Source organism: Nicotiana tabacum, chromosome 17, assembly GCF_000715075.1.
Source record: "Nicotiana tabacum cultivar K326 chromosome 17, ASM71507v2, whole genome shotgun sequence".
Taxonomy (NCBI): domain Eukaryota; kingdom Viridiplantae; phylum Streptophyta; class Magnoliopsida; order Solanales; family Solanaceae; genus Nicotiana; species Nicotiana tabacum.
Genome location: NC_134096.1, coordinates 57,448,686 through 57,474,148, shown reverse-complemented (window position 1 = coordinate 57,474,148; position 25,463 = coordinate 57,448,686). Strand labels below are relative to the sequence as shown.

The 25,463-nt window shown below is 34.8% G+C and overlaps 3 protein-coding genes across 3 annotated transcripts; 2 read left to right on the top strand and 1 right to left on the bottom strand.

Annotated features, from left to right (window-relative positions):
- The first annotated feature begins 5,308 nt into the window (after positions 1 to 5,308).
- Positions 5,309 to 13,245, top strand: LOC107790338 (CBS domain-containing protein CBSX1, chloroplastic-like). Its single transcript, XM_016612259.2, has 8 exons — positions 5,309 to 5,637; positions 7,377 to 7,464; positions 7,540 to 7,604; positions 10,048 to 10,096; positions 10,300 to 10,352; positions 12,393 to 12,508; positions 12,634 to 12,691; positions 12,771 to 13,245. The coding sequence occupies exons 1-8, from the start codon at positions 5,443 to 5,445 to the stop codon at positions 12,849 to 12,851; spliced, it is 705 nt and encodes a 234-aa protein (XP_016467745.2). The 5' UTR covers positions 5,309 to 5,442; the 3' UTR covers positions 12,852 to 13,245.
- A 7,498-nt stretch (positions 13,246 to 20,743) lies between these two features.
- Positions 20,744 to 22,041, top strand: LOC107790336 (protein IRX15-LIKE-like). The gene has a single exon (XM_016612258.2). The coding sequence runs from the start codon at positions 20,932 to 20,934 to the stop codon at positions 21,838 to 21,840; it is 909 nt and encodes a 302-aa protein (XP_016467744.2). The 5' UTR covers positions 20,744 to 20,931; the 3' UTR covers positions 21,841 to 22,041.
- A 922-nt stretch (positions 22,042 to 22,963) lies between these two features.
- LOC107790335 (uncharacterized protein At4g06744) lies at positions 22,964 to 25,213 on the bottom strand. Its single transcript, XM_016612257.2, has 2 exons — positions 23,790 to 25,213; positions 22,964 to 23,431 (listed from the first exon to the last, which is right to left on the bottom strand). The coding sequence occupies exons 1-2, from the start codon at positions 25,059 to 25,061 to the stop codon at positions 23,162 to 23,164; spliced, it is 1,542 nt and encodes a 513-aa protein (XP_016467743.2). The 5' UTR covers positions 25,062 to 25,213; the 3' UTR covers positions 22,964 to 23,161.
- Positions 25,214 to 25,463: the final 250 nt, after the last annotated feature.

The following is a 25,463-nucleotide window of genomic DNA, read 5'->3' as shown; positions in this document are numbered from 1 at the left end:
CTCACTCACTTGAGTCTCGGGTTCATTGATTTCTTCAGGAATCTCATAACTAATCAGATCTTGGGCCTTTTTAGGAGATCCATTCATAATATCATTTTGATCATATGTCGATTTTCCTTTTCTAGGATTTCGATCCTTAGAACCCAAAGGTCTACCACGCTTCAGGCGTGCTTTAGGTTCACTAGCTCTCATGCTAGTAGATGGTCCTGCTAGGACATCAATTCAGATAGGCACATTCTCTGCAGGGATATGCGACTTAGTTATCCTTTTCAAATCAGTAAATACGTCTGGCATTTGATTTGCTACATTTTGTAAATGGATGATCTTCTGGACCTCCTGATTACATATAGGGGTACGTGGATCAAAGTGAGATAATGATGAAACTTTTCACACAATTTCTCTTTTGATTTCCTTTTTCTCTCCCCCTAATTGTGGAAAATTTGTTTCATCAAATCGACAATCTGCAAATCGAGCAGTAAATAAATCTCCCGTCAATGGTTCAAGATAGCGAATAATAGAGGGTGATTCAAACCCAATATATATTCCTAACCTTATTTAGGGGCCCATCTTACTGCGCTGTGGTGGTGTTACTGGCATATATACAACACATCCAAAAATTCGTAGATGGAAAATATTTGGTTCATGACCAAAAACTAATTGTGACAGAGAATATTTATTATAATGTGTCGGCCTGTGACGGATAAGTGATGCTGCATGCAAGATAGCATGGCCCCAAACAGTAGTGGGCAATTGTGTTTTCATAAGTAGCGGTCTTGTTATCAATTGCAGGCGTTTAATAAATGACCCTGCAAGGCCATTTTGAGTATGAACATAAGGTACAGGATGTTCAACTTTTATCCCAACTGATAGACAGTAATCATCAAAAACTTGAGATGAGAATTCTCCAGCATTATCAAGGCGAATAGCCTTTATAGGATAATCTGAGAATTGTGCCCATAATCGAATTATTTGGGCTAATAGCTTTGTAAACGTCAGGTTGCGAGATGATAGTAAGCACACATGAGACCATCTTAAAGATGCATCTATTAGGACCATAAAATATCTAAACAGTCCACTTAGTGGGTGAATAGGTCCACATATATCCCCATGTATACGTTCTAAAAAGGCAGGGGACTCAATGTCAACCTTCATTGGTGATGGTCTAGTGATCATTTTGCCTTGATAACAAGCATCACAAGAAAATTCATCATTTGTAAGAATCTTCAGGTTCTTTAATGGATGCCCACTTGAATTTTCAGTAATTCGTCTCATCATTATTGATCCAGGATGGTCCAAACGGCCATGCCAAAGCACAAAAGTATTTGATTCAGTAAACTTCTGGTTTACGATAAAGTGTGCTTCAACTGTACTAATCTTTGAATAGTATAAGGTAGAAGATAAAGTTAGTAACTTTTCTACAATGCATTTCTGGCCAGAAATATTCTTTGTAATACAAAGATATTCCACGTTCATTTCATCTATTATCTCAACATGATACCCATTTCGGCGGATATCTATAAAACTCAACAAGTTTCTTCGGGACTTGGAGGAGAATAATGCATTGTCTATAATAAGTTTTGTTCCCTTAGACAGAAATACAATAGCTCTTCCGGAGCCTTCAATCAAACTTATATTACCAGAAATTGTAGAAACATTTACTTTTTCCTTATGCAAATAAGAAAAGTATATATGATCTTTGAATATGGCATGAGTTGTTTCACTATAAATTACACAAATATCTTCATGATTGGTCTTTGATCCAAACATAATTAGAGGATTATCCATATTCTTCAAAATGCATAAATAAAATATATTATAGTAAATATCATTATCAAAGCATAACTTTTATTTATGTACAACAATTATATAACCATACTATCTACTACAAACAACCAAAATTAAAATATTTATATTTCTACAGATTCACTACCGATCACATGACTTGTTTCTCCTTCTGGGAGTGCAAAGTAATCAGCTACATCCAAATGCATGAAGTCTAAATTATCTTCAGAAATAAAATTTACTTAAGCATTTTTCTCTGTCTTCTTCAGGGAGGCTTGATACAGCTCAACCAGGTGCTTTGGTGTACGACATGTACGTGACCAGTGCCCTTTTCCTCCACATCTATAGCATGCATTTTATGGCATTGCTGCTTGCATCGCTTCATGCTTTTGTTCCTTCCTTTTCCACTGCTGGTGGTGAGGAGGGTTCTTTGGTGCATTGTTATTACCACGATTAGAGTTTCCTCCCCGACCACGGCCATGACCACGACTGGGACACGTCCTCTTCCACGCTTAGCTTGGTGGAAGTTCGTCTCATTCACTTCAGGGAATGGACAAGAACCAGTAGGTCGTCTTTCATGATTTTTCATTAATAGCCCATTATGTTGCTCAGCTACAAGAAGATGTGAGATTAGTTCAGAATACTTTTTGAATACCATCTCTCTATATTGTTGCTGCAGGAGCATATTCAAGGCATGAAAAGTGGTGAAAGTTTTCTCCAACATATCATGATCAGTAATATTATCACCACATAGTTTCAATTGGAAAATAATTCTGAACATAGCAAAATTATACTCACTGATAGATTTAAAAAATTATAGCTTTAGATGAGTCCAATCATAACGTACCTGTGGAAGAACGACCATCTTCAGGTGGTCATATCTATCTTTCAAATTATTTCACAGTATGACTGGATCTTTAACAGTAAGATATTCAATTTTCAAGCTCTCGTCAAGGTGATGGCGTAGGAATATCATTACTTTGGCACGATCTTGGTTTGATGCTTGATTTTTATCTTTGATGTGTCTGCCAGACCCATCGCATCAAGATGAATTTCGGCATCAAGCACCCAAGACATGTAGTTTTTGCCCGATATATCCAGGGCTATAAACTCAAGTTTAGAAAGATTTGACATTATTTAGAAAAAGAAAGTTCGTACCTCTGATACTTTCAAAGTATTTTCTCGAGATGGCAGAGTCCCGTGCTGATAACGTGTTATAAAATAAAGACAGTAAAGTAAAGACAAGTATAGAGAGAGATTGATTTATTATTCAAACTTCAAACTTATGTACATAATGAACTGAAAACTCATCTATTTATAGAAGAAAGGAAGCAGCTGCGAGGCTTTTCAGGAAGCAACTGCAAGGCTTTTCTTTAACTGCTTGTAAGTTGTCTGCATGAGCTGCTTGCAACCTGCCTGTTTAATAAGAAGCTGCTGCAAATCATTTCATTGAGTTGCTTGTAGATAAACTTCAACAGAGTACTAAATGGATAATCTTCTTCAGGAAGATTATCTATAGTGGAGTAATAAATGAACATCCACAATATAATTATTTTCATAATAACTTGCATATTCCTTCGGTTTTAATTTATAGGATTATGACAATTGTTTTTTATTAGTCCGTTTAGAAGAGAATAACATATTTTAATATTTAAAATAATTTAACTTTAATTTTTTTATTTTACCTATTTTATCCTTAATAAAAAAAATTTATAGCAATAATATAATGACTCCACAAAGATTTTACCTTTTAAACTTTAAAATCACAAAGTTTAGAAGAGTATTCTTCTTTCTTCTTAAATGTGGTATCAAATCAAATTACATTAGGAGTATTAAAATATCTGAGAATCTTTGAGACCATATGTGTTACTTTCCACTGTCAATTTTCTGACTAGATATTTCGCAGCAACTCAGCTAATAACATTCCTAGTAAACATTTTAATTTGTAAGAAGAACTGAAGAACAACAAACAGAGTGAATTTATAAAAATATAATTTTGTTTATACAAGTCTCTTGCTATAACAAAAATAAAATTAAATAGTTAAATGATTTAACTAACTTTTTTTGCAACTAAATAATTCTGCGCAAATAGTACATGTTCCCACTTGCAGAGAACAAACTACAACGGGATAGAGTAGAGCCAACAAAAGATAAGGCTGAATACACAGGGAGAGACACTCAAAACTGATACAATTTTTCATTTAGACATCTAAACTTAGGGGCGTTTCTAATGAGCACGTACATTATATGAACTTTGTTCCAATTAGACACTTCTTGCTGAGTTATCATATAGAGTGAGTTTCACCCAATATAAGCGCGTGAAGAGCCCAAAAAATAGTTTTTTTTCTTTTTTATTTCCTTCTTCTTCTTCTTTCTCTCCACCACCATTTTCACCATTGCCTGCTCCACTTTCATCATTATTGTGCTTCCACCATTAATTTAGCTCGAAAATTTGAACCAACAATCGTCCCTATTGATTAAAATTGAAATGAGTCCGAGTTCTTCATTTTAAATCGAAACACCATTAATGGGGTCTTTAAAAAGCTTGAAGGTTTATAATGGGTTACTTGATTTGATGAAAGTTTAAGAAATTAATGTTGGGGTTGTCTTCGGTTCCAGCACTTCTATTTCTCTTCTTTTCTTCTCTTCTTTCTCTCGTTTCTGTTGTCGCCGAGTTTATTTAAGTGAAGATTGAAATTTAGTTAATATCCATTAATGTCGAACTTATCGGAATCGACGAACTTGTCAATGTCACCTTGCGATGCTGCTCGAATTTGTAAGTGTGGTATTTTTCTAAAATTGAATACTTCATGGACCCAACTAAACCCAGGTAATAGGTTTTTTGTTTGCAAAATCGGAAAGATAAATTTTTTGTTCTTAATTGTATCCTATTTTATTAATTATTTTCTTTGATGATAATTGATCAAATGTAGTTGTTGTTTTTATAGAAAAAGGATGGATGTGATTATTTTTGTTGGTATAATGATGAGATGTCTACTCAAGCAAAGAAAATAATTTGAGGTTTATTAAAAAGAGTCAAAGCTTTTGAAGAGATCAATAGAGTATAGTAGTTACCAACACCATTGACGGAAAGTAGAAGAAGCTTGTTAAGTAACAATGGTTTCTTTGATTCCATAGATGGAAAAGGAACATAGATAATTTTAATTTGTTTAGGTCTTTTGTTTATTTGTGTATTTGATTGGAAATAAGATTGTATGGATGAAGTGGACAATTAAATGGCGTGGCACGATTTTAATGGTTATTTGAGATTGCAACACGCGCTTGGTGAATTTATAAACATGTATAAAATATGTCTAGTTGGTATATTATATACCTACGAAATGTGTTCAGATGGAAAGAAGTCTAGTTTAAGTGATCTTATTAAAAAATGATGTCAGAACTAGAACTGACGAACAACAAACAGAGTAAATTTATAAAAATATAATTTTGTTTATACAAGTCTCTTGCTATAACAAAAATAAAATTAAATAGTTAAATGATTTAACTAACTTTTTTTGCAACTAAATAATTATGCGCGCAAATAGTACATGTTCCCACTTGCAGAGAACAAACTACAACGGGATAGAGTAGAGCCAACAAAAGATAACTAAACCAACAAGGCCTTAAGATTCTCACTCATCTGAATTGTCATCTCCGGCGATGGCATCTATATTACCGTCGGGACTCTCCCTCATCAGCTCCTCCGCCGATCTCCACCACCAGCTTCCTTGCCTGCTCTTCTTATCTCCGCCGTGCCTAAAGTTTGCTACTTTCGGTAAATGTTTCCTCTCCGTCCGCCGCAAGCAGTTTTCCGTTACCGCCAGCAGCAACACTTTGACGGCCAATTCTGCACAGGTATACCCTCCTCCTTGTCTAAATCTTATATACTGCTTGAAATTAAATGCTTAACTTTATACTGGCAATTTTATACAATCAAGTCAGGTAATTGCAGGTAATTCTATTTAATAGGTAACTTAGAACAAATGTTAAGTAACCTTCCATAACAAGTAAAATCTATAACTAATTCTGTATGCGAATCTCCTGCATAAACATGCAAGAGTAGAAACAAAATTTGTTTACCTAGATAAGTGGATTTTAAGTAATGTGGTCTTCAGATGCAACCTATTATGGCATATGCAATTGTTAACGTTAATCACAAGTTCACAACAGTTAGCTCAGAAGTTGAAGCCCTGTTCAATAACTTGAAACACTGGTTTCTTACACATGGTTATGTAGAAATTTGATAACCTTCTTTAGCTTCCTAAAATTAATTGGTATAGGTTACACATCAGACATACTGATGGACGGAAAAGAAAATATATTAAAACTTCGCACATTTTAAGTTATTATAAGTAGTGTTAATCAATCTTGGATATCAAAAATACTGTTAGGATGAACAATATTTTCCAGTTGTGAAGAGCAACATATTTGCTTCTTGTGTGAGTGGATTTTGTTGATACACATTTGTACTTTGTCTAAAAGGAAATTGAAAAGGAAAAGGAACATTACACACTGTTTTTTAAATTAACAATCATTCTTGTATTTTGGGGTTATCCAAAAAGTGTTTGGTATTTCTAAACGAGAAACCTTCCCCTGTATCCTTCTACACTTTTTCTATGTCATCTAGGAGAAGAGGTAACATGAAGCGCACACATATTCTGACAAAAGTTCGAACAAAAATTAATTTGAGCTTCATCTTTTGGACCGATTTCTATTTACACAATAGGATGTGGCCTCTTGCCTAACAACTCATGGTAAGTCAATTGGCTTTGATGAAGAATGTTTTAAACCAGAGTTATTTATGTGCTTGATTTATGTTTCAAGTTACATTCTTGGACTGACAATAATGAAATCCATGCCACATAAGGCGCAAACCTAACGTTATGATAAAAAATCAGTCTCATTTTGGCGCGGAGAGAAACTGAATACTATAATATGTGATTATTAGATTCAAGCATTTAACCTTGAATCTGACAAAATTCTTGGCCATATTGGATATTCCCTGGGTTATTACCATTTACTAGTCAAACTTCTTTTGGTAACTTCCTGTCCATAGGAAAAAAGCAAGCTCGAGCAGCAATGGACATGCAGAGCAAAAAGCGCAGGGTGCAAACATGACTTAGTTAGAAGCTGTGCTACAGATCTGGATGTGTTCCATAGATGTGGGAATACATGCAACTCTTTTGCTATCATCTTCACTGCAACGAAATGTAGATATCTCGCACGTCCACTTTCTTTTGATAAGTTGGCTATGTGAGCTAGATTGTGCAATCCTTGACCAATTGGTGTTAGAAGCAGTCAACTTTAGATTTCATCTAACCTTAAGTATAGCAATAGATTATTTTCACGTAGTAAATTGTACTAACGCGTATTGGCTCCTTCACATCAACCTTGCACAAAACTGGCTGCTTGATGGAATTATGTGGCTGTTTTCATATTTATTCTAGACCTGTTTACTTTCAAGAAGTTTTCCTTTCCTTTTTTTTTTTAATTTGATTTTAGTTTGAACTATAAATACATTCTTCTTTTCATCAAGAAGTTCCAGTTCCTCATGAATGTCCACCAAATGATAAGCTTATGTATACTTGTGGCAGCCAACAAATGGTGTTTATACAGTAGGTGATTTCATGACGAGAAAAGATAAGCTACATGTGGTAAAGCCATCAACATCTGTAGATGAAGGTATTTTAGTGCTCAACTTCATCGCTAGCTACCATCATGTTGTTAATTCCTGATACATGATTGTTCCTGCAACAGCCTTGGAATTGTTGGTAGAGCGCCGAATCACTGGTTTCCCTGTGGTTGATGACGACTGGAAATTGGTAAGTTCTGTTTTCTAATGTAATCTTTGTAATATTGTAGATGGAAATATCACTTAAACGACCGTGTGTTTCCTGCTTATGTGATATTCAGTTTTGATAATTGATACTTGAAAGCTAATTCCTTGAATAAATTTCTGAAATGGTTCCCGAACTATAAGTTTGGTCTTGATTTCATCCTCAAACTTTGAATTGCTTCTCACTTTATAACATTTAATTTTGAAAGGTCCTATGCATCCGAAACTAAGGGTTATTTTGCCCTGCTGCGTGTAAAGCACTTGACACCTGGAAGGGTATAAAAGAGAATTAAAACAGAAACTTGGAACAGTAAAATAGAATAGCGAATTGGAAAAAATTAGAATGTCAAAAACAAGAAGAAAGTAAAAAAAAAAAGGGAGAGAAAACAGCTTAGCTGCTTTTTCATGGAGGGTGAGGGGAGTGGCTTCTGTAGGGACTGGTAGGGATGTGGCTATGGTTGGCAAGGAAGGGGAAGAGATGTGGGCAATGGGTGCTGGGAAGAAGAGGGTGTGTCCGTCTGGTGAGAGAAGGCGATGCCAGAGGGGTGGAGGTTGGTTGGGGTTGGGTGGTGGGGAAGCTATGCCTCAGGCGGCTTTGCCCGATTCAAAAAGGTATTATGGGAAGCTCTGTGCCATCGGACGGGGGTGGCTGTTAGGGTTAGGGGAGGGGTTTGGGAAAGAAAACCCCATGTCAGGTTCTTTTTTTCTTGTGAAAATAGTTTTTATACTTCTCATCTTGTATTTTCTTGTCTTTCGGGGTTTTCCGTTAAAGGTGTCAAGTGATTTTCACGTGACATAGGAAAATCACTTCAATTTCACTACAGCTAAGAGGGAGATTTTGAAAAGAAATTTAATTAGTAGAGTACTAAAAGGAAGTGATTGAGGACTGTTTCAAGAATTATTCCTTGTTTCTCATTCAAGTTCATAGAAACAAATATTGTTATATCAAAGTGTTAGGAACGATTTAAGTCCTCTGCGATATCTATCTTCTGTGAGAATAGAGGTCTCTAATAATACATGTGGAACATCAAATTTAGATAGAGTACAATGATATAGGGCATAATCTTTGTCATTTAAAAACTTATAATTTACTCTGATAACAGATCATCTAATTGCTTCAAAAATTTTGTAAGAGTAGTTGAATGGATTCGATTGAGCATGAAAGATAAAGAGGGTGTTATTTGCTTCATATGTTTATTGGAAATTCTCATAGTTGGTGATATGATAAACAATCCAGTTAAAGATAAATTATCTTTGTTCTGACACCTTGATATTTCTCTGTAAGTGTTACATTTTACAGATAGTTTTTACTTTTATTGTAATTCACCACCATGTCAAATAGTGGTGAAGGGCTACTTTGGTTTTTTTTTTTGTTTCCTGTTTTATGTTTTTATGTTCTTTCTGCGTTTCTGTTGGAACTTGGCGTAGATAGACTTGATCGAAGAAGTTTCTATTCTTTGGTTGGCTTTCCAATGATCTTCTGAAAGTAATGACATTAATGATTCCATCTTTGTCATTTACTTTCTTTTCTTTGTCAGTGTTGCATTATAGTTTTTCTTGGTCTTATCAAATTAACTAGTTTAGGAAAACTGAAGTTTGTAAAATTCTGTTCATTTTCCATAAAATATTTCTTTTTGCAGTAGAAGTTTGAAAATTGCTTTTGAAACTTTTGCAGTTGTTCAAACGCTTTGGTTGTACATGAATTAGAATTTCTTTTGTTAACATCCATGAATTATAAAGTAGTACTCCCTCGGTTTCAGTTTATGTGAACCTATTTCCTTTTTGGTCCGTTCCAAAAATAATGACCCCTTTCTAAATTTGGTAATAATTTAGCTTAAACTTACAATTGTACTCTTAATGAGAAGCTTTTATAACCACGCAAATACTCTGGGCCCCTTTTTGACTTGTTTAGGACCACAAATTCCAAAAATCTTCATTTTTTCTTAAACTCCGTGCCAAGTCAAACAGGTTCACATAAATCGGAACTGAGGGAGTAATATTCTTCTGGAAACAAAATTTTGCGCTCTTTTTTATTATTCATAGTTGATTTCTAAATTTTTTGATGGCATGTGAATAGGAATATCTTCTGTATCTCTCACTTTTGGTAATTTTACTTTCTAGAGACTGATTCCTTTTTTGTTGGTATTCCAAGTCTGAATTGGACTCAAGTATTTTGGGTGCTCCTCAAAATTTTAAGAAACTTATTTAAGTAATAGAACGTGTAATTGGCAGTAGGAAAATATGAAAGTAAGAGTGCTCAAGTTGCACCCAAAACCCCTATTCATGCATTTTTATATCGTATGGATATGATCATATACATTAGCTTCAAATATTAAGTTCAAAGATATTTCAAAAATAATATGCTTGTCTTGTATTATGATAAATCAAAGATATTTCACTCAGAAGGTTGAAGTTCTCTCCTGCTGCAGGTTGGTCTTGTTTCTGATTATGATCTATTGGCTCTGGACTCTATATCAGGTATAATTTTTAGTTCTGATGCTAGAACGATATTCTGTGGAGATTAGAAAGATCCCATTGGTTTTAGGCCCATGTTTTATTAGGATCCTTTCTGAAAAGGCCTGGAACCTTTTTGGTATTAATGTCTGTCGATAGTATTTTAAGTTGGGATTCTGAAGTCGTCTTCGGAGGAGAATGAGTGCATCTCTATCTCTTTTTTTTAGGTACAGGAGGAGCTGATGCAAACATGTTCCCGGAAGTGGGCAGCAACTGGAAAGTAAGCAAATTTTGTTTTGTTGTTAGATCATCTCTTGAATACTTGTTGATCATCTAATGTGCTAGTTCCTTAAAAATAATTTTTTTTTCCAATGTGAGACCTCAAATTAAAAGAACTTTCTACTTATTGGGAGGTACAGATAATCTTGATTTCTGCATGAAAGGCTATTACCATTAGCTTTGTAGCCCTCTTTCAGGGAAGTGGATATTTCACCTTATAATTTTGAAGACCCTGAGAACAAATTAACTGGAAGAGAATAACTTTTAACACCAAATCTTTGAGATGCTTAATTGCCTGATATTTAGCAAGTTGGTTAAATCATAAGTGGTATAGTTGTCCCCTAAAGGGAGAGGATAGCTTCCAATGTCTAGGAACTCAAAAGAAAGAGATTGATGACTGAAATTGTGGACGATCCTCATGATCGTTTTACTTACAATGTTGACCAACTCTTCTTCTAATCTGCTGCATTATTGTTAGTGGTTATATTCAACAACAGGAAGTAAAGAATACTAACCTGTACTCTTCCAGAAAACTTCTTATGGACTAAAGTAGTGATCACAAGGATTTGAAGTCATTAACAAGTATAGTGCATATCAAATATTCCCTTTTTTTTTGTCCTCTGCTAATTAAGGTGAAAGCTACATTAGCAACTATATCAATTATGTTGGGAGGACATTGGATTCCAGTTTTAGGAATGATGGAACCAGCACTGGGAGCTGGATAGTTATTATGAGCATATGGATATAGTGTAATGTTTCTTGTTTAATTGGTTGCAAATGTTTATAACTGAAAACCTAGAGCTTCAATAAAGATCACTCAAGTATCCGGGTTAGTATAGTGAATAAAAAATGGTAATTAGGTTTTAGCTACCTATCCAAATTCAAACCTTTCTTTAACTATATCCAAAATTCATCCAATCTGACAATTGTAACACGAATCTATGACGAGTTACAATTTTTTTCCTTCTGAAAGGCATTGCATAGAGAAAGATAAGAGCCAATTGGAAACCATGTTCTCAAACAGTTTTACTGGAGTTTTCATTTACTAATTAACAATTGAAAGTTGCATTGTAGACTACACTATAGCACTCGAACCTTAATGCACTCTGTTATAGTCTGATTGCACTAGCTACTCAAAAACAAACCTTCGATTAATTGATCAAGAAAAGAACATAGGAAATGCATCCAGCAAAAGCTGGCAACGTAGACAGCTTGTATGAGTCTGTATGGGGCATTGTTTGAGCACATTGCTGAAGTATGAAACATGCTCTTCATAGTTCATCCTTGCTGACTGAGATATGGCTGTTGAGAAGTTAATCCATTGGATTGCCTTTTTCATCTGCTACATTCCAATCAGAAGGGGAGCCTTAGCGTAACTGGTAAAGTTGCTGCCATGTGACCGGGAGGTCACGGGTTCGAGCCCTGGAAACAGCCTCTTGCAGAAATGCAGGGTAAGACTGCGTACAATAGACCCTTGTGGTCCGGCCCTTCCCGGACCCCGCGCATAGCGGGAGCTTAGTGCACCGGGCTGCCCTTTTTTTTTTACATTCCAATCACTAACCAACGGCATCTTCTAAACTCTGGTGGTTATGGATCCTACTCGAACTATCTGGTTAGCATCCCCTGTTCCAGCTCTGAACCTCAATGATTATGTATTAAGTGATATGGTTTTGATTTCATTTTACTCACTATGGGATGTTTCTGACCAGATACTCCCTCCATGATAGACTAACCTCTGTCTTTCCTTGTCCCAAAATTTGTCTCCTTTTCAAATAGTAGACTTTCTTATTTCTAAGTTAATCTTACATTTTTTCATGCTGAACTATGGCAGATAGAAGTGTTGGTATTAATTGTCCTCTGCATTACTTTAATACTTGCACATATGGTTACCCGTCTACCTTCCTCAACTTGAAAATTTATTTGCTTTTCTGTATGGTGGAGCAATGAAAATGCGCTTGATTTCAGAATATCAAAATTGCTATCACACCACAATCAAAGCTATTGAAGTTTTGACACATCCAATTTTGACTTATAATTGCAGACATTCAATGAGGTTCAAAAGTTGATTAGTAAGACCAAGGGGAAAGTGGTTGGTGATTTGATGACACCTGCGCCACTAGTAGTTCGGGAATCTACCAATCTTGAGGATGCAGCAAGGTTATCATTAATTCTTAATTTCAACTTAATCTACAGTTTTCATTTATCCTATTTTATGTTTCTATAGCATTAGTTGGACGAGACACCAAAGAGTTTGTCTCATCTATTACTTCTTTATTTGCCAGACTTCTACTCAAAACAAAATACCGACGGCTTCCTGTTGTTGATAGTGATGGTAAACTGGTAAGATTCTGAGGCTTAGCTTTTGTGCATCTGTACTTCTCTAACTCGTGATATGCTAATCAATCGTCGTATAATGAAGGTGGGAATAATAACAAGGGGAAACGTTGTGAGAGCTGCCCTTCATATAAAACGGGTCATTGAAATGGAAGGCCAGCAGTGATCAATTGGATTTAGCTGTAGAAGTGCATAAATGCAGTTCAATTTGACAAGGCAAGAATCATATGTTGTGCACATAATAGAGTAGATAATACAGTTCCACGGCTCCATGAAAAATATGTTCGAGTCAAAACTCTTCACAGGTATGAGCCACTGAAGAATATATCATTTGTAATTGGAAGGAGAATTTTAGGTGGACATTAAAAAGAATGCTTCTTTGAGGTATGGAACTAACACTTATTGATCGGAAATGATTTGATTCAATTTCATTTTTCATATATTGTGGAACCAATACGTGGATGGGCTCCAATCCATTGCTTCCACTAGGCTATAGCTTTGGTAATTACATGACTACAAAACTATTGGTTTAATGCTGAAAGTTTGCTGAGTTTGGTTAATCCAGCTATTGCGACAGGCTTAAGTTTTACCTCATTTCTATTTACTTATGCGACACTGGTAGTAGGTAACACATAATTTGATGCAGAATGAACTCACTTGTCTCAATTTGAAAGTTATATTTGGCATTTACCTTTTACATTAATAAACTGCAGGCTGCCCCCAGTAGTCTCGTTATCGACGACAGTGAAGAAGCCACACATGCATTAAAAAAAATAAGTAGCTTCTTTTCACACCTAGACACATTTAATATAAAATAAATTTAACTTAAGTTACAAATGTACGATTATCAGGTTCGCTTACTATATTCAAATCCCCGTTGGCTTACTATATTCAAATGTATGATTATCAGGTTGAATTAATTACTACTACTATATAACTTCTTTTACAGGGTATATGTAATATGTATAGAAGCTAAATTCAAAATATCTGTATCTTCCCCTGTATCTGCATATATTGAATATAGTAAGCCAACAGGGATTGGTAGTGGTGTGGACTAGGAGTGGCAAACAGTCGGGTCGGGTTGGATATGGTTCGGGTAAAAAAAATGGGTAATGAAAAATCGGATAAATTATCCGATCCGACCCATATTTAATACGGATAAAAAACGGGTTAACCGACGGATAATATAGATAACTATATTATCCATGGCTTCATGAATATTATCACTTTTGGGAGAATTCCTAGTCTCCCAAACTTAAGGAATTCCCAATTTTAGACTTTACAAATGTAAAAGTTAAACCCATTAGTTAGTCATTGGTTATTCATTTTCTAAATTGATGACATGGTTCTTATCCATATTTGACCCATTTTTAAAAAGTTCATTATCCAACCCATTTTTAGTGGATAATATGGGTGGTTAATTATTTTTTTTAACCATTTTGCCACTCCTAGTGTGGACCATCAGAATTTGAGTTTAACTAATGTCCGGTATGAGAATTTTTACGTCGTCTTTACTTCTTGTAGGAGGTAACATGATTGATTTTCAAAATTACAGATTCAACTAATGGAGGTTATCTACAGATATCTTTTGGATATAAAACATGATAGTTCATCACAGGGCGGGCCGGCTCTAATGTTTTGAATGGTAAGGCTTGTGCCTTTGGGAGTTCCATTTTTAAAAAATACTCCATCAGTTTTAATTTATGTGAACCTGTTTGACTGGGCACGAAATTTTAAAAAAGAGAAAAGGGCCAAATATATACCTCTACTTTAATATATTGTTCATATTTACCCTCAGTTATACTATCGGGTCAAATCTATCGCACCGTTAGCAAAATTTTCAAATTTGCCCTCTAACCTAACGGAAAGCCCAAATCCCTTCTATTTACTGCAATTCTTCTCACAAATCAGTCATCTCCTTCGTGTGATTCGCCAGAGAAGAAAAAAGGTCAATATTATGAAAATGGGAGTGTGGAGTTACATCATAATTATTCCCCTTGTCTTTGGTTATGCTCAAACCATAAATGAAATGCAAAATTCCCAGTTCATGGGTATGTCTCCAACGGAATGAGGATGAGTGAAATACCGTAGATAATTTGGAAGAGATTTATTTGATTCTTCAGGTGGTCGAAATGCATTCGCTTATGGAATTGTTACTAATATTTACTATTTTTTTTATGGATTACAAGCATAACAAGGCCGTAGGTATCCGTGTAAATGTATTCCCTTTCAGATTTGGATTTAGCATGTCATTTGATACAAATTTTGCTTGCGCAAAGACTTCTGCATGAAATTTGTGACATATGATTCTTTAATATTGTTTGAGAAATCCTAAATTAAATTATCTGTTTAAATTTATGTCCAGCTTCAAAACATTCTTTCAAAGGAATATTTACTAGTGTTCTCATGCCTGGAGGTGGCGAGTTTGTTAAGTCTTCCTGTTCTAAAGAATCAAGTGGAATAAGAAATCAGCTTGTCGGAGATATTTTCTTATCTGGTAGAGCACACACAGGGATAAGTAATTTGTGAGAAACAATTGTAGTAAATAGAAGGAATTTTGAATTTAGGGGTTTCCATTAGATTAGAGGGCAAATTTGAAAACTTTGCTAACGGTAAGGGTAGATTTGACCTGATAGTATAACAGAGGATAAATGTGAACAATATATCAAAGTAGAGGGGTATATTTGGCCCTTTTCCCTTTTAAAAAAATGAAGACTTTTGGAATTTGTGATCCTAAACAAGTCAAAAAGGGATCGAGAGTATTTGTGTAATTATAAAAGCTTCTCATTAAGGGTAGAATTGGAAGGTTGAGCTAAATTGTTTCCAAATTTAGAAATAGGTTCACATAAATTGGAACGGAAGGAGTAATAGGTGTATATGTATTTAAAAAATAATATTTAGTACTTTTAATATAAAAGTAGAGTTTTAAATATTAAAGAAAAGAAAGATCTTTAGATATATAAATAAAATAATAATTTGACTTACTTAAAATGGATAGATAAATAGTTTTTCCTACATTTCAGTTTTTCTCTTTTTACTCCTTCATTAGATAACGTGTAAATTTTTTACTCTCTTTTTAATTTGTCTAGTTCAATATTTTTTTCCCCAATATCTTCATATTTTAGAAATCTCTACATATTTTCTATCTTTTTCTTTAATATTCTTACTCATTTTCTTTCTCCAAGATTTCATTACTCACATTTTTCTCCAGATTTCATTAGTTCAAGAGTTCAACAATATTTTTAAATTTCCAATAGTTCTATACTTCTATTGCTCAATAAGATCTTATCTAAGATCAACAATATCTCAAGAAAGATTACATGAGTTAGCTATATTATCAATTGAAAAGGAATTATTAGAGAAAAATGATTATAAAAAAGATTTTAACAATTTTGTATTTCAAAAAGTTAGAAGAATAGACTTTAAATAAAAATGTATTTTATAACTTTCTTTTAAAAATTTAGGCCTCATATTAAACTTTAGCATGTGTTTGAGCCGCCCTTGCACAATTTCAGGCACTATTTATTTTATTTAGTCTAGAGCATAAAGCCTTGAAGTGGACAAGCCTCAATAAGGAAAATACATAAGGTGCACTTGTATTTGTCCGGGAAAATCGGTTTCACGCTCAACCTTTACGGCTGTCCTAATAAGTGTTTTAAAAGGTATGGGCGTAAGGCGATGCGTTTTACATATGCCTCAGCGAGGCGTAAGCCCCGAGGCACGGGGCATAAGCCTCATAGGTATTTAATTTTTAATATTTTATAAAATAATATAATGACAGTAAATATTTATAAACATGTAAAATTGCATAAAAAATGAAAAAAATTATAAATATGTGATATATATATATATATATAATGCATACAAATCACGTATAACGTCTTTAACTTTCAAATAATTTAAAACTTACAATTTCTTTAAAAATGATCAAACTCCACATTTTACCTTCCTAAAAGTAAATAATTAATAAAATCTTATTAGTACGATAATTAAAATATTACTCTTTCATGAATAAATACAAATTAGTTTAAGATATCAAATTAATAAAAGTGTATAACAAGGAGGGACAAATGAACTAAGACACGACCAATAACATGTGAAGATATAAATTTGCAATACTATGTCTCATTATTAGAGTTATGCTCAATCTTCATATTTTTATCGATGAATAAAACTTTTTATCATTAATTTGTTAAAGAATTTTGAAGGTAACGATGTTAATTAGGAAATTCGACACGTGATTTGCGTTAGAATATTAGGCGAGCCCTAAGCGTTGGGTGTTAGGCGTGTTTAGGGCGCACGGTCGGGCGCTTGGGGCGTAAGCCTCACAGAACTAAGCCTAATACATGAGCCCCGGGGCGTTTTGCAAGTGCCCCGCCCAGGGGCGAGCCCCTGACGAGTCCCAAAAATGACTTTTAAAACACCGGTCCTAATACAACTCTATTCTTATTCAAAATTGAATTTAATATCACCTTCCGAAACATAATACCACTTTCACACTATAAGGTGCATCACACGCGCATGTCACATCAGCACCACGTCAGCATCATCTGTTTTTAACTTTTTTTTTCTTCTTCCACACCCACCACCAAACCTCCATTACCACCAATAACACCACCATCACAAACCCAATCACCACCACCGATTTCGCTGCCAAATTCATCATCATCAATTCCATCAACCATCATCAAACTCATTAAATTGTATATTAAATTGATGAATTTCTGTTGCAAGTTATCGATATGCCCAAAATCGATTTCAAAGGAACCCATTTCCATCAAACATCATAAACCCATTAAACTGTATGTCAAATTGACACACTAGATGGTAGTGGATTTCCAAATCACCACCAATTTCATAAATATATTACAGTTCAAGAGATTACGTATTAAACTGAATCTTTATTTCTCTTTTATCACTTCTATTAAATTGACTAATATTTCTTTCTTTTGTTGTTGCGGATTCTTTAAAGAGAATAATATTCTGAGGTGAGTCAAAATAAAAAATAGGTAACTGAAGAAGAAAGGAGTGTGCGGTGAAGACAAAGATTAAAGGGGAAGGGGCAAGAAAATCTGATTATAGGTGTGAAAATGGAGAAGAAGAGATTGGGCGTTAAGAATGAGAAGGGTTTGGGATGTGAAAGATGAAGATGGGGAGGGAGATGCAAGAAATATGTCTTTTTGTATAAAAAAGAAGAAGAAAAATCAAAATTTGTGATTTAATTTTAGTAATAGGCGTCTATTTTTTATTTATTATGAAACTAATTTTTTCCTAGACAAGTATAGGGTGTATTTTCCCTACTTATCATGCTTTACGTCCAAGAATGAAAATCTTACTCCTTTAAATAATTACAATTTACAAAAAAACAACCAGAGCACCATCTCAATTTTTGTGTCTGCAAGTACTTTTAAGAGTTTCTTTGGAAACCTCCATTTTTTAAGTTTCAGAAAAAAATCCCCCATCATTTAACCGAAAACAAACACACACACACACAGAGTGAGACAGACAGAGAGATTACAATTTACAGATCTAGAATATGGTTGAAAATCATTTCTGCTTCCAACTTTGCTTTAAAAGATCAAACTCTCCTCCAACTTTTTAACAATAAACATCAACCTTAGAATATGGAACAAAGACTGAAGTAAAACCTTCCAATTAAACACCATGCATATGGAAGAAAATAATGTTAATGAATCGTCTGGAATGGTTGTTTCCAGTTTGTTAATTAATAGCGCGAAGCGTGAGCAAAAGCTTGATGCCTTATAATTGTAGTTGCTGCATATTGGGCAGTCTTTCCAAACTAGTACTACTTCTGGTCCATTCTATCTAGGTCTTTGTAAACTCTTTAAGAAAAATAAGAATGATTTTGAACAAGAAAATTAACAGTAACTGCTTATTTTTCTAAAACTTAAATATTTTAAGATAAATTTTGATTCATCGAAACGACTAACATTTGACCTGAGGGAGTAAGGGTTTTCAGTTAACCTATATGGTTCAAAAAATACAAGGTAAGTAATGTAATTAACCTATGTGGTTCTATTACATTTATTTGGCCCAACTGGAATCAGCAAGCAGTTAATTCGTCTCCTTCAAGGGAAAACTTGTGAGTTTATTTTTTAAATAAGGTAACGTGAGAATTGAAGAAGGAACGCACAAGGTAAAGCGACTTTCTGCTTGTAAATTAGTTACCAAATACCTTTCTCCTTCTGTCCTCACCACCTCTCTCTATCTTCCAACTACTCTTTTTTTCTTTTAATATGATACCATATTTTTCTCTACTTTTAGAAGGGAACATAAGAAAACCAGGGTAGTTGGAGAAGGAGGCTTGAGCAGTAAATAGAGGTGGATTAATGATTTAAACTTTATGGGTCCTGCCTTTAATGCTCTTAGCATTGAACTCGTTATATTTTTTAAATTATGAATTCAAATATAGTATTTATTGCATTTTTAGTGAGAATTCACATATAAATTTATACTTCGTGTTAAAATATTAGGTTCAAATGAATTCGATTCCACTATGATAGAAAATCATGTAGCCTTGATGGTCAAATAGGAAATTGAAACATGTCAACTTCCTTCTGTCTAGGTTGCCATAAGAGCTTGCTTTACGTGCGCTTAATCCATTTTTGCCGCGATTCCAATGTCTTCCTCATAGCCTGCGCTTTGCTTCATTTTCAATCCAGATAAGAATTTAAAGTTTTAAGTTAGTAGATCTCAAGTATTATTTCACATATATCACCTCTGTAAAAGTGTGCAAGATTAGTAGAAATGTAGGGTTAGAGTTAATGTCATGTAAGGCCACATAATTTTATCCACTATAGTTTAGACCCTAATAACTATAGTTTGCCTAATTATCATTCGTAGCTATTGTTTAATTACTATCAACTTGTATCACTTATACTGTATCGCGCAACGAATACAACATGTATAAAATGTAATCAAGGCAAAATACGTACAATAAGGGTGTATACAAAGGATACGACATATATCGATTGTATACATGAGTTTATACAAATGATACAACTTGTATCGCTTGTATTCGTTTCGACGGAACGAATACAACTAAGATGAAATACAGAAATACAGAAAAATAAAATTCTCTTGTTGAGAGTCGAACTTAAAGACATCCGCTAACTAAGCGAGCGCTTTAACCAACTAAGCTAAGAGACTTATTTTAGTTCAAAATAATTAATCTCTCATTTCATGAATTTGTTATAAATTTATAGCTACAAACAATAAATTTGCTGAAAGTATAGCTACGAATGATAAATACAGTGTATATGTTTTATGTGCCGCGTAATTTTTCCATAAAAAATTAAGTGACCATGTAAATGTCGACTACCCATATAAAACAAAAGATAATTTTTTAAACATTTAAATGCAACAAAAAGAAAAACCATTGCTTGGCTCCGAAAATATGATTTATTGTCATTTTTATTTTTCGGAGAACTATGAGGAGGTGTGAGAGGTTAGACACTGGGCTGAGGAGAGGTAGAGAAAGGTCAAAAACGAATTGTGGAGAGGTGATTAGGTAGACGCAGAACATAATGCATCTTCAGCTGACTGAGGATATGACCCTTGATAGGAAGGTGTGGAGTTTGAGGATTAGGTAAAAGACTAGTAATAAAACGTACTTTCCTTCCATTCCGGTAGCTGTAGTATTACTCTTGTTTTGTCGTTTTCTTGAATTTCTAGTATTATCTGATGTTGCTTCTGCTTCCGCTAGTTACTATCTCACTATGCTACTATTTTTTCTCCTATGACTCTCTATTATATCTATATTTCAATTTGCTTTACTGCTGTGACTGTATAAGGTCCGCATATACACTACCCTCCTAAGACACCATATGTGTAAATATACTTGACTTGTTGTTGTTAGAGCAAGTCACACATAATTCAGTTACTTAATGTGATTAAAAAAAGGCTTTATGACTTCCCTATTATTGTAGGTAATGTTCAAGGATCATACCATGAATTAAACCTATATAAATGTATATTTTTATTCAATTTTTTTTAATTATATACTAGATGTTGAGCTGAACTGCTGAAGAGGCACCTAACCAAATACTACCATGTGCCCTGCATTTGCCAATCCTCAAGTCTGAATGTTTCTTTAAAGCTCAGTCACTTTCCCTCTCATAAGCCCATTCTTTGCAGGGATTTCTGAATAAATCTTAATATCCATTTCCTTTTATACCCAAGCAAAAGAAAAAACTAAATATTTTTCATCATCCTAAGACACAAAGATGAAGAACAACATAGGCAGTAACACAAAACTCATACTCCTACATCCTTATATCCAGAAACAGGGCAGCTCCAATCGTTTATTATGGGTTCTTGCTTTTATTTCATTCTTCACTCTTGCCTTTCTTCTTACTCTTATTTACACCAGAGAATCCATTACCAGTTATACCTCTGTAGCTACAGTCTCTACCATTTCTGGTTCAACCAATCCTCCATTGTCAAAGGCAGTGGTTAGGGCCTTAACACATTATGCTTCAAATTCCAATAACACTGAACATATGTCATATACAGATATCAAACAAATTGCTGATGTCCTCCGACAATGTCAACAACCTTGTAATCTCCTCGTTTTCGGCCTTACACATGAGACCCTTCTCTGGAAAGCCTTAAATCACAATGGACGAACAGTTTTCATCGACGAAAATAGATATTATGCTGCTTACATTGAGGAAAAATACCCAGGAATTGAAGCTTACGACGTGCAGTATACAACCAAGTTAAGTGAAATGAAAGAGCTGATTGCAGCAGCGAAGGAACAGGCACGAAATGAGTGTAAGCCAGTGCAGAATTTGTTGTTTTCGGAGTGTAAACTTGGACTTAATGACCTTCCTAACCAATTCTATGAAGTGAATTGGGATGTTATTTTGGTTGATGGACCAAGAGGGTATTGGCCTGAAGCACCTGGTCGAATGTCTGCTATTTTCACTGCTGGTGTGCTGGCGCGGAGCAAGAAGAGTGGCAACCCGAAAACACACGTTTTTGTGCATGATTTTAATCAAAAAGTTGATAGAATTACTAGTGAAGAGTTCTTGTGTAAAGAGAATTTGGTTAAGTCAAAGCATATGTTGGGGCATTTTGTCATAGGAAGAATGGATTCCAACAGCTACCACTTCTGTCGCAACCATATATAACATCACACCAGCAACTTCCGTCTTCGATCATTGTATGGTAAGATGAATTTCATTTCATAATTTAAAGATGTGTCAAGTTTTGAACGTATTATGCTAGAGGAAAGAGGGTCCAGAGGAGGTGTGAAAATAACTCTGTTTTAAATGAATTCTTCTCTAAATGTAAAGGCTACTGTTTATAAAAATCTATGTTTTTTACCTCAATGTCAAGTGTACTAAAGAGTAGGCCAATGTATGGTAAGGTGAATTTCATTATTAAAAGATGTGTCAGATTTTGGATATATTATGCTAGGGTATAGGTAGAGGGGACAGGTGTAAAAATTAAATAAGTTACTCTCTTCTGGCGTAGCTCAATAAATGAAAAGGCAACTAGTTCTGTCAAAGTGTATGTACGTACCCTGCGCCAAATTGCTTTTGTTTACCTCAGTGTCAATAAGGTTTCGGTCCAAAAAACTGTAATTTAGTCGCTGATTTTATCAAATGGACTTTATGAATCATGTTACATCGTGCCATATATGAGTGTTGCATTTGCGTTTACTTTTATGAGTTTAAATTATTGTTTTCGTGATTGGTATTATTGATAATTTACTACATGGTATACTTACAAAGTCATCTTTCATTTCCTCATTTGGTACACATATCAAGGGAGAGGTCCTTATAAGTCCCTTGTTGAGTCGTGAGGACCTACTCCGACGAGCTTTGAAAATTCATACACAAAAGTAGATAGAAGTTGAAAACAGAATATGGCTACTAAATTGAAGCACTAATTTTTTTGAATTTTAAATACCCTTCAAATTATGAGAATATATCTAGATGGAACGAGTATTACATACTTTGAGCGGTCTCTTTTGTCATTATTAATTTCCTTTAAGGTTATGATGCCTCTAAGTTTAATACGAATTTGATTTTCAAAAATTCCATTCTAATCTAGGCTCAGCAATTTATATCTTATTGTATGAAAGAACTTCCAATTCCGTTTCACCGTCAATATATTTTATTGTTAGTAAGTTTCAATCATTGCTATTCAGGAAAGTTTCTTCCCACAATAGTTACTTAGATCATGTTATTTTCTCAATGTGGGATCAAATTATTCGTAAACAAGAATAGGAGAAGCCAAGCTGGATTCTTTTTAAAAGAGGCAGCTTACTCCAAAAGACCAAAGGTTATACTCAGTACTTACAAATTTAATGGTACATAAATAGTTATATCAGCCTCTGTCTTGTAAATTGGGATACTTGCTGTATCTTTACCTGCCATTCCCAATTTACATACATCGCTATTACACATCTAAAAATTATACTATGGAATTACCATGGTAAATAAATCAGAGGTGAGGTTTATTGATGGCAGCATAAGTAGTTGAATGAGCCCTTGCACGGTGATGGCGATAAGCTCGACCAGAACTTTGCCTAGAAGAGAACTCATCAATATTACAAGGTACTTTACTTAGTGATTCCATGTCTGGACATTTCCGGGGCTGCAAGAAGAAGGCTTCACATTCTTCAGGTTTTCTCTGGTTCTCAAGATCCAATACACAATTCATGCTAATATCAAGAACCTTCTCCTTTATCAGCTTTCGACATTCTGGTCCAACCTGTTGAGACGTAATATAATTATGACGCAAGGAATGTGCTTTTTTTCTTTTCTTTTTATATACTTAAGTTTGTAGATAAGATGCTTACACAATTTAACACGGTAGCGACTGAAAAGCAACAGGACAAAAAGTTATTTGTACAAGGTGTTTACAGCAAACAAAACATGACATGTGTTTGCATATATATTTTTCAGTACTTAATAGTAATTAATTAATATATATTTTTCTCTCACTGAATCACTTAACCACTGGAAGTTGATATAGTTTCGTATAAATACTTGGTGCAGATAAGTGTTTAATGCAGTACTCTCTAATAGGCTAAGCATTTAAATGAGACGGTAACAGAATTAACACAAACCTGAGTAAAATAGTTGAATTTCAAGGTAAGTTTTTGCAAGTGGCTGAGCTTGCAGAGTGATTCTGGCACGGGACCATACAGCTGATTGTAAGAAATATTCAGCAGTTGCATATCCCTTAGGCACCCAAAAGAATGAGGTATTGGACCTGTTAACTTATTCACACTAGCATCAAATACAGTTGCCAGTTTCAACAAGCCTATCTCATAAGGCAAGCAACCACAAAGTTGATTATTCAAGAACAGAACCTCAAGGATATTTCTACAAGCATTGCCAATGCTTTTAGGGATTTCACCAGTGAATCTATTGTTGGCTAGTGTGATAAACAGGGCAGCAGTACGGCCAAATGTTTCTGGGATTTCACCAGAAAAACCATTGTTGTTAAGAAAAAGAACGTCAAGATCCAATGTGAATACTTGAGGGTCCACTGGACCTGTTAACTGGTTGAATCTAACATCCAAATAGGTTAAATTTGTAGCACCAAGAACAGCTTTTGGGAAAGGCCCAGCAAGCTTGTTATTACTCAAATCGAGTTCGAAAAGTTTAGGGTGCGTTTTGGTTGATATTTCAGGTACCGAGCCAGTGAAGTTGTTGGAGTTGAGATGGATGATGACTAAAGTCTTGATTTCTTCAATGAACTTCCTCAAGGACAGTTGACTGCCGTTGAAGCGGAAACCATTGAAGTCGATGGCAACAACGTGGTTTTTGTAGCAAGTGAATCCGACGTACTTTCTGCAAATGTCGTTGCCTACCCATGTTTTTGTTACGCCAAAGGGGTCGCTAGTTATTGTCTTTTTGAAATTTTGAATGACTTTTATGACTTTTCTTAGTTCTGCGGTAAGATAACCTGGGGTGGATGGTGGGGGTGGTGAGTGTTTGGGACGAACTTTAGGTGGTGGTGGTGGTGGTGGGGGTGAGGGTGAGGGTGGTGGTGGAGGTGGTGGTGAGGGCGGTGGGGATGGAGGCATGGGAGGGGGACATGGTGACTCTGCAGGAGGCGGCGGTGGAGGAGGAAGAGGACATAGTGGTTCAGGAGGAGGTGAATACCAATTATCTGGATCATCTCCGTTAGAAGGAGGATAGGCAGGAGCTATGGGAGGGACATCACCTATGATTATGATTTCTATTGCTTCTCTTCTATCATTTTTGCCAGCTGAAGAAATTAAGGCAGTTGCATGGCAGAATGAGGAGTTTGAGATAAAGAGGATGGCGAGTAATTGAGCTGCTAATGCTGTGGAAAAGAAGTGAGAGCTAAATATGTTTTTTGCCCTCATATTTTCCTACTACTCTTCTACAGAAGTAAAGGGTAGATGTTTAGCCTATATAGCCATAAAAAGAAGTATGCCCAGCCCTACAACTGTTACGTACCCAGATACAAACTATAGTTAGTATTCACCAACATTTAGAACATGTGTTTTTAAAACTATTTTCTTGTAAGGAAAATTGGGCCTTATACTATTATCATGTTGCATCCTGATATATTAATTTTAATTTATAACTATACTAAGACGTTATAAAGAGTTTTTATACTGATAGTTTAATTTTACTTGTAGTAGGTTGTTTGCATTGTTTTTTTCCAGGTAGGTAGTTCCACCTACATGAGTAGTTATTTGCAGTTATTTTTTACCTTTCGCTAGAATACAAAATAAATGAAAGCAGAGCAAATAGAAATGCAA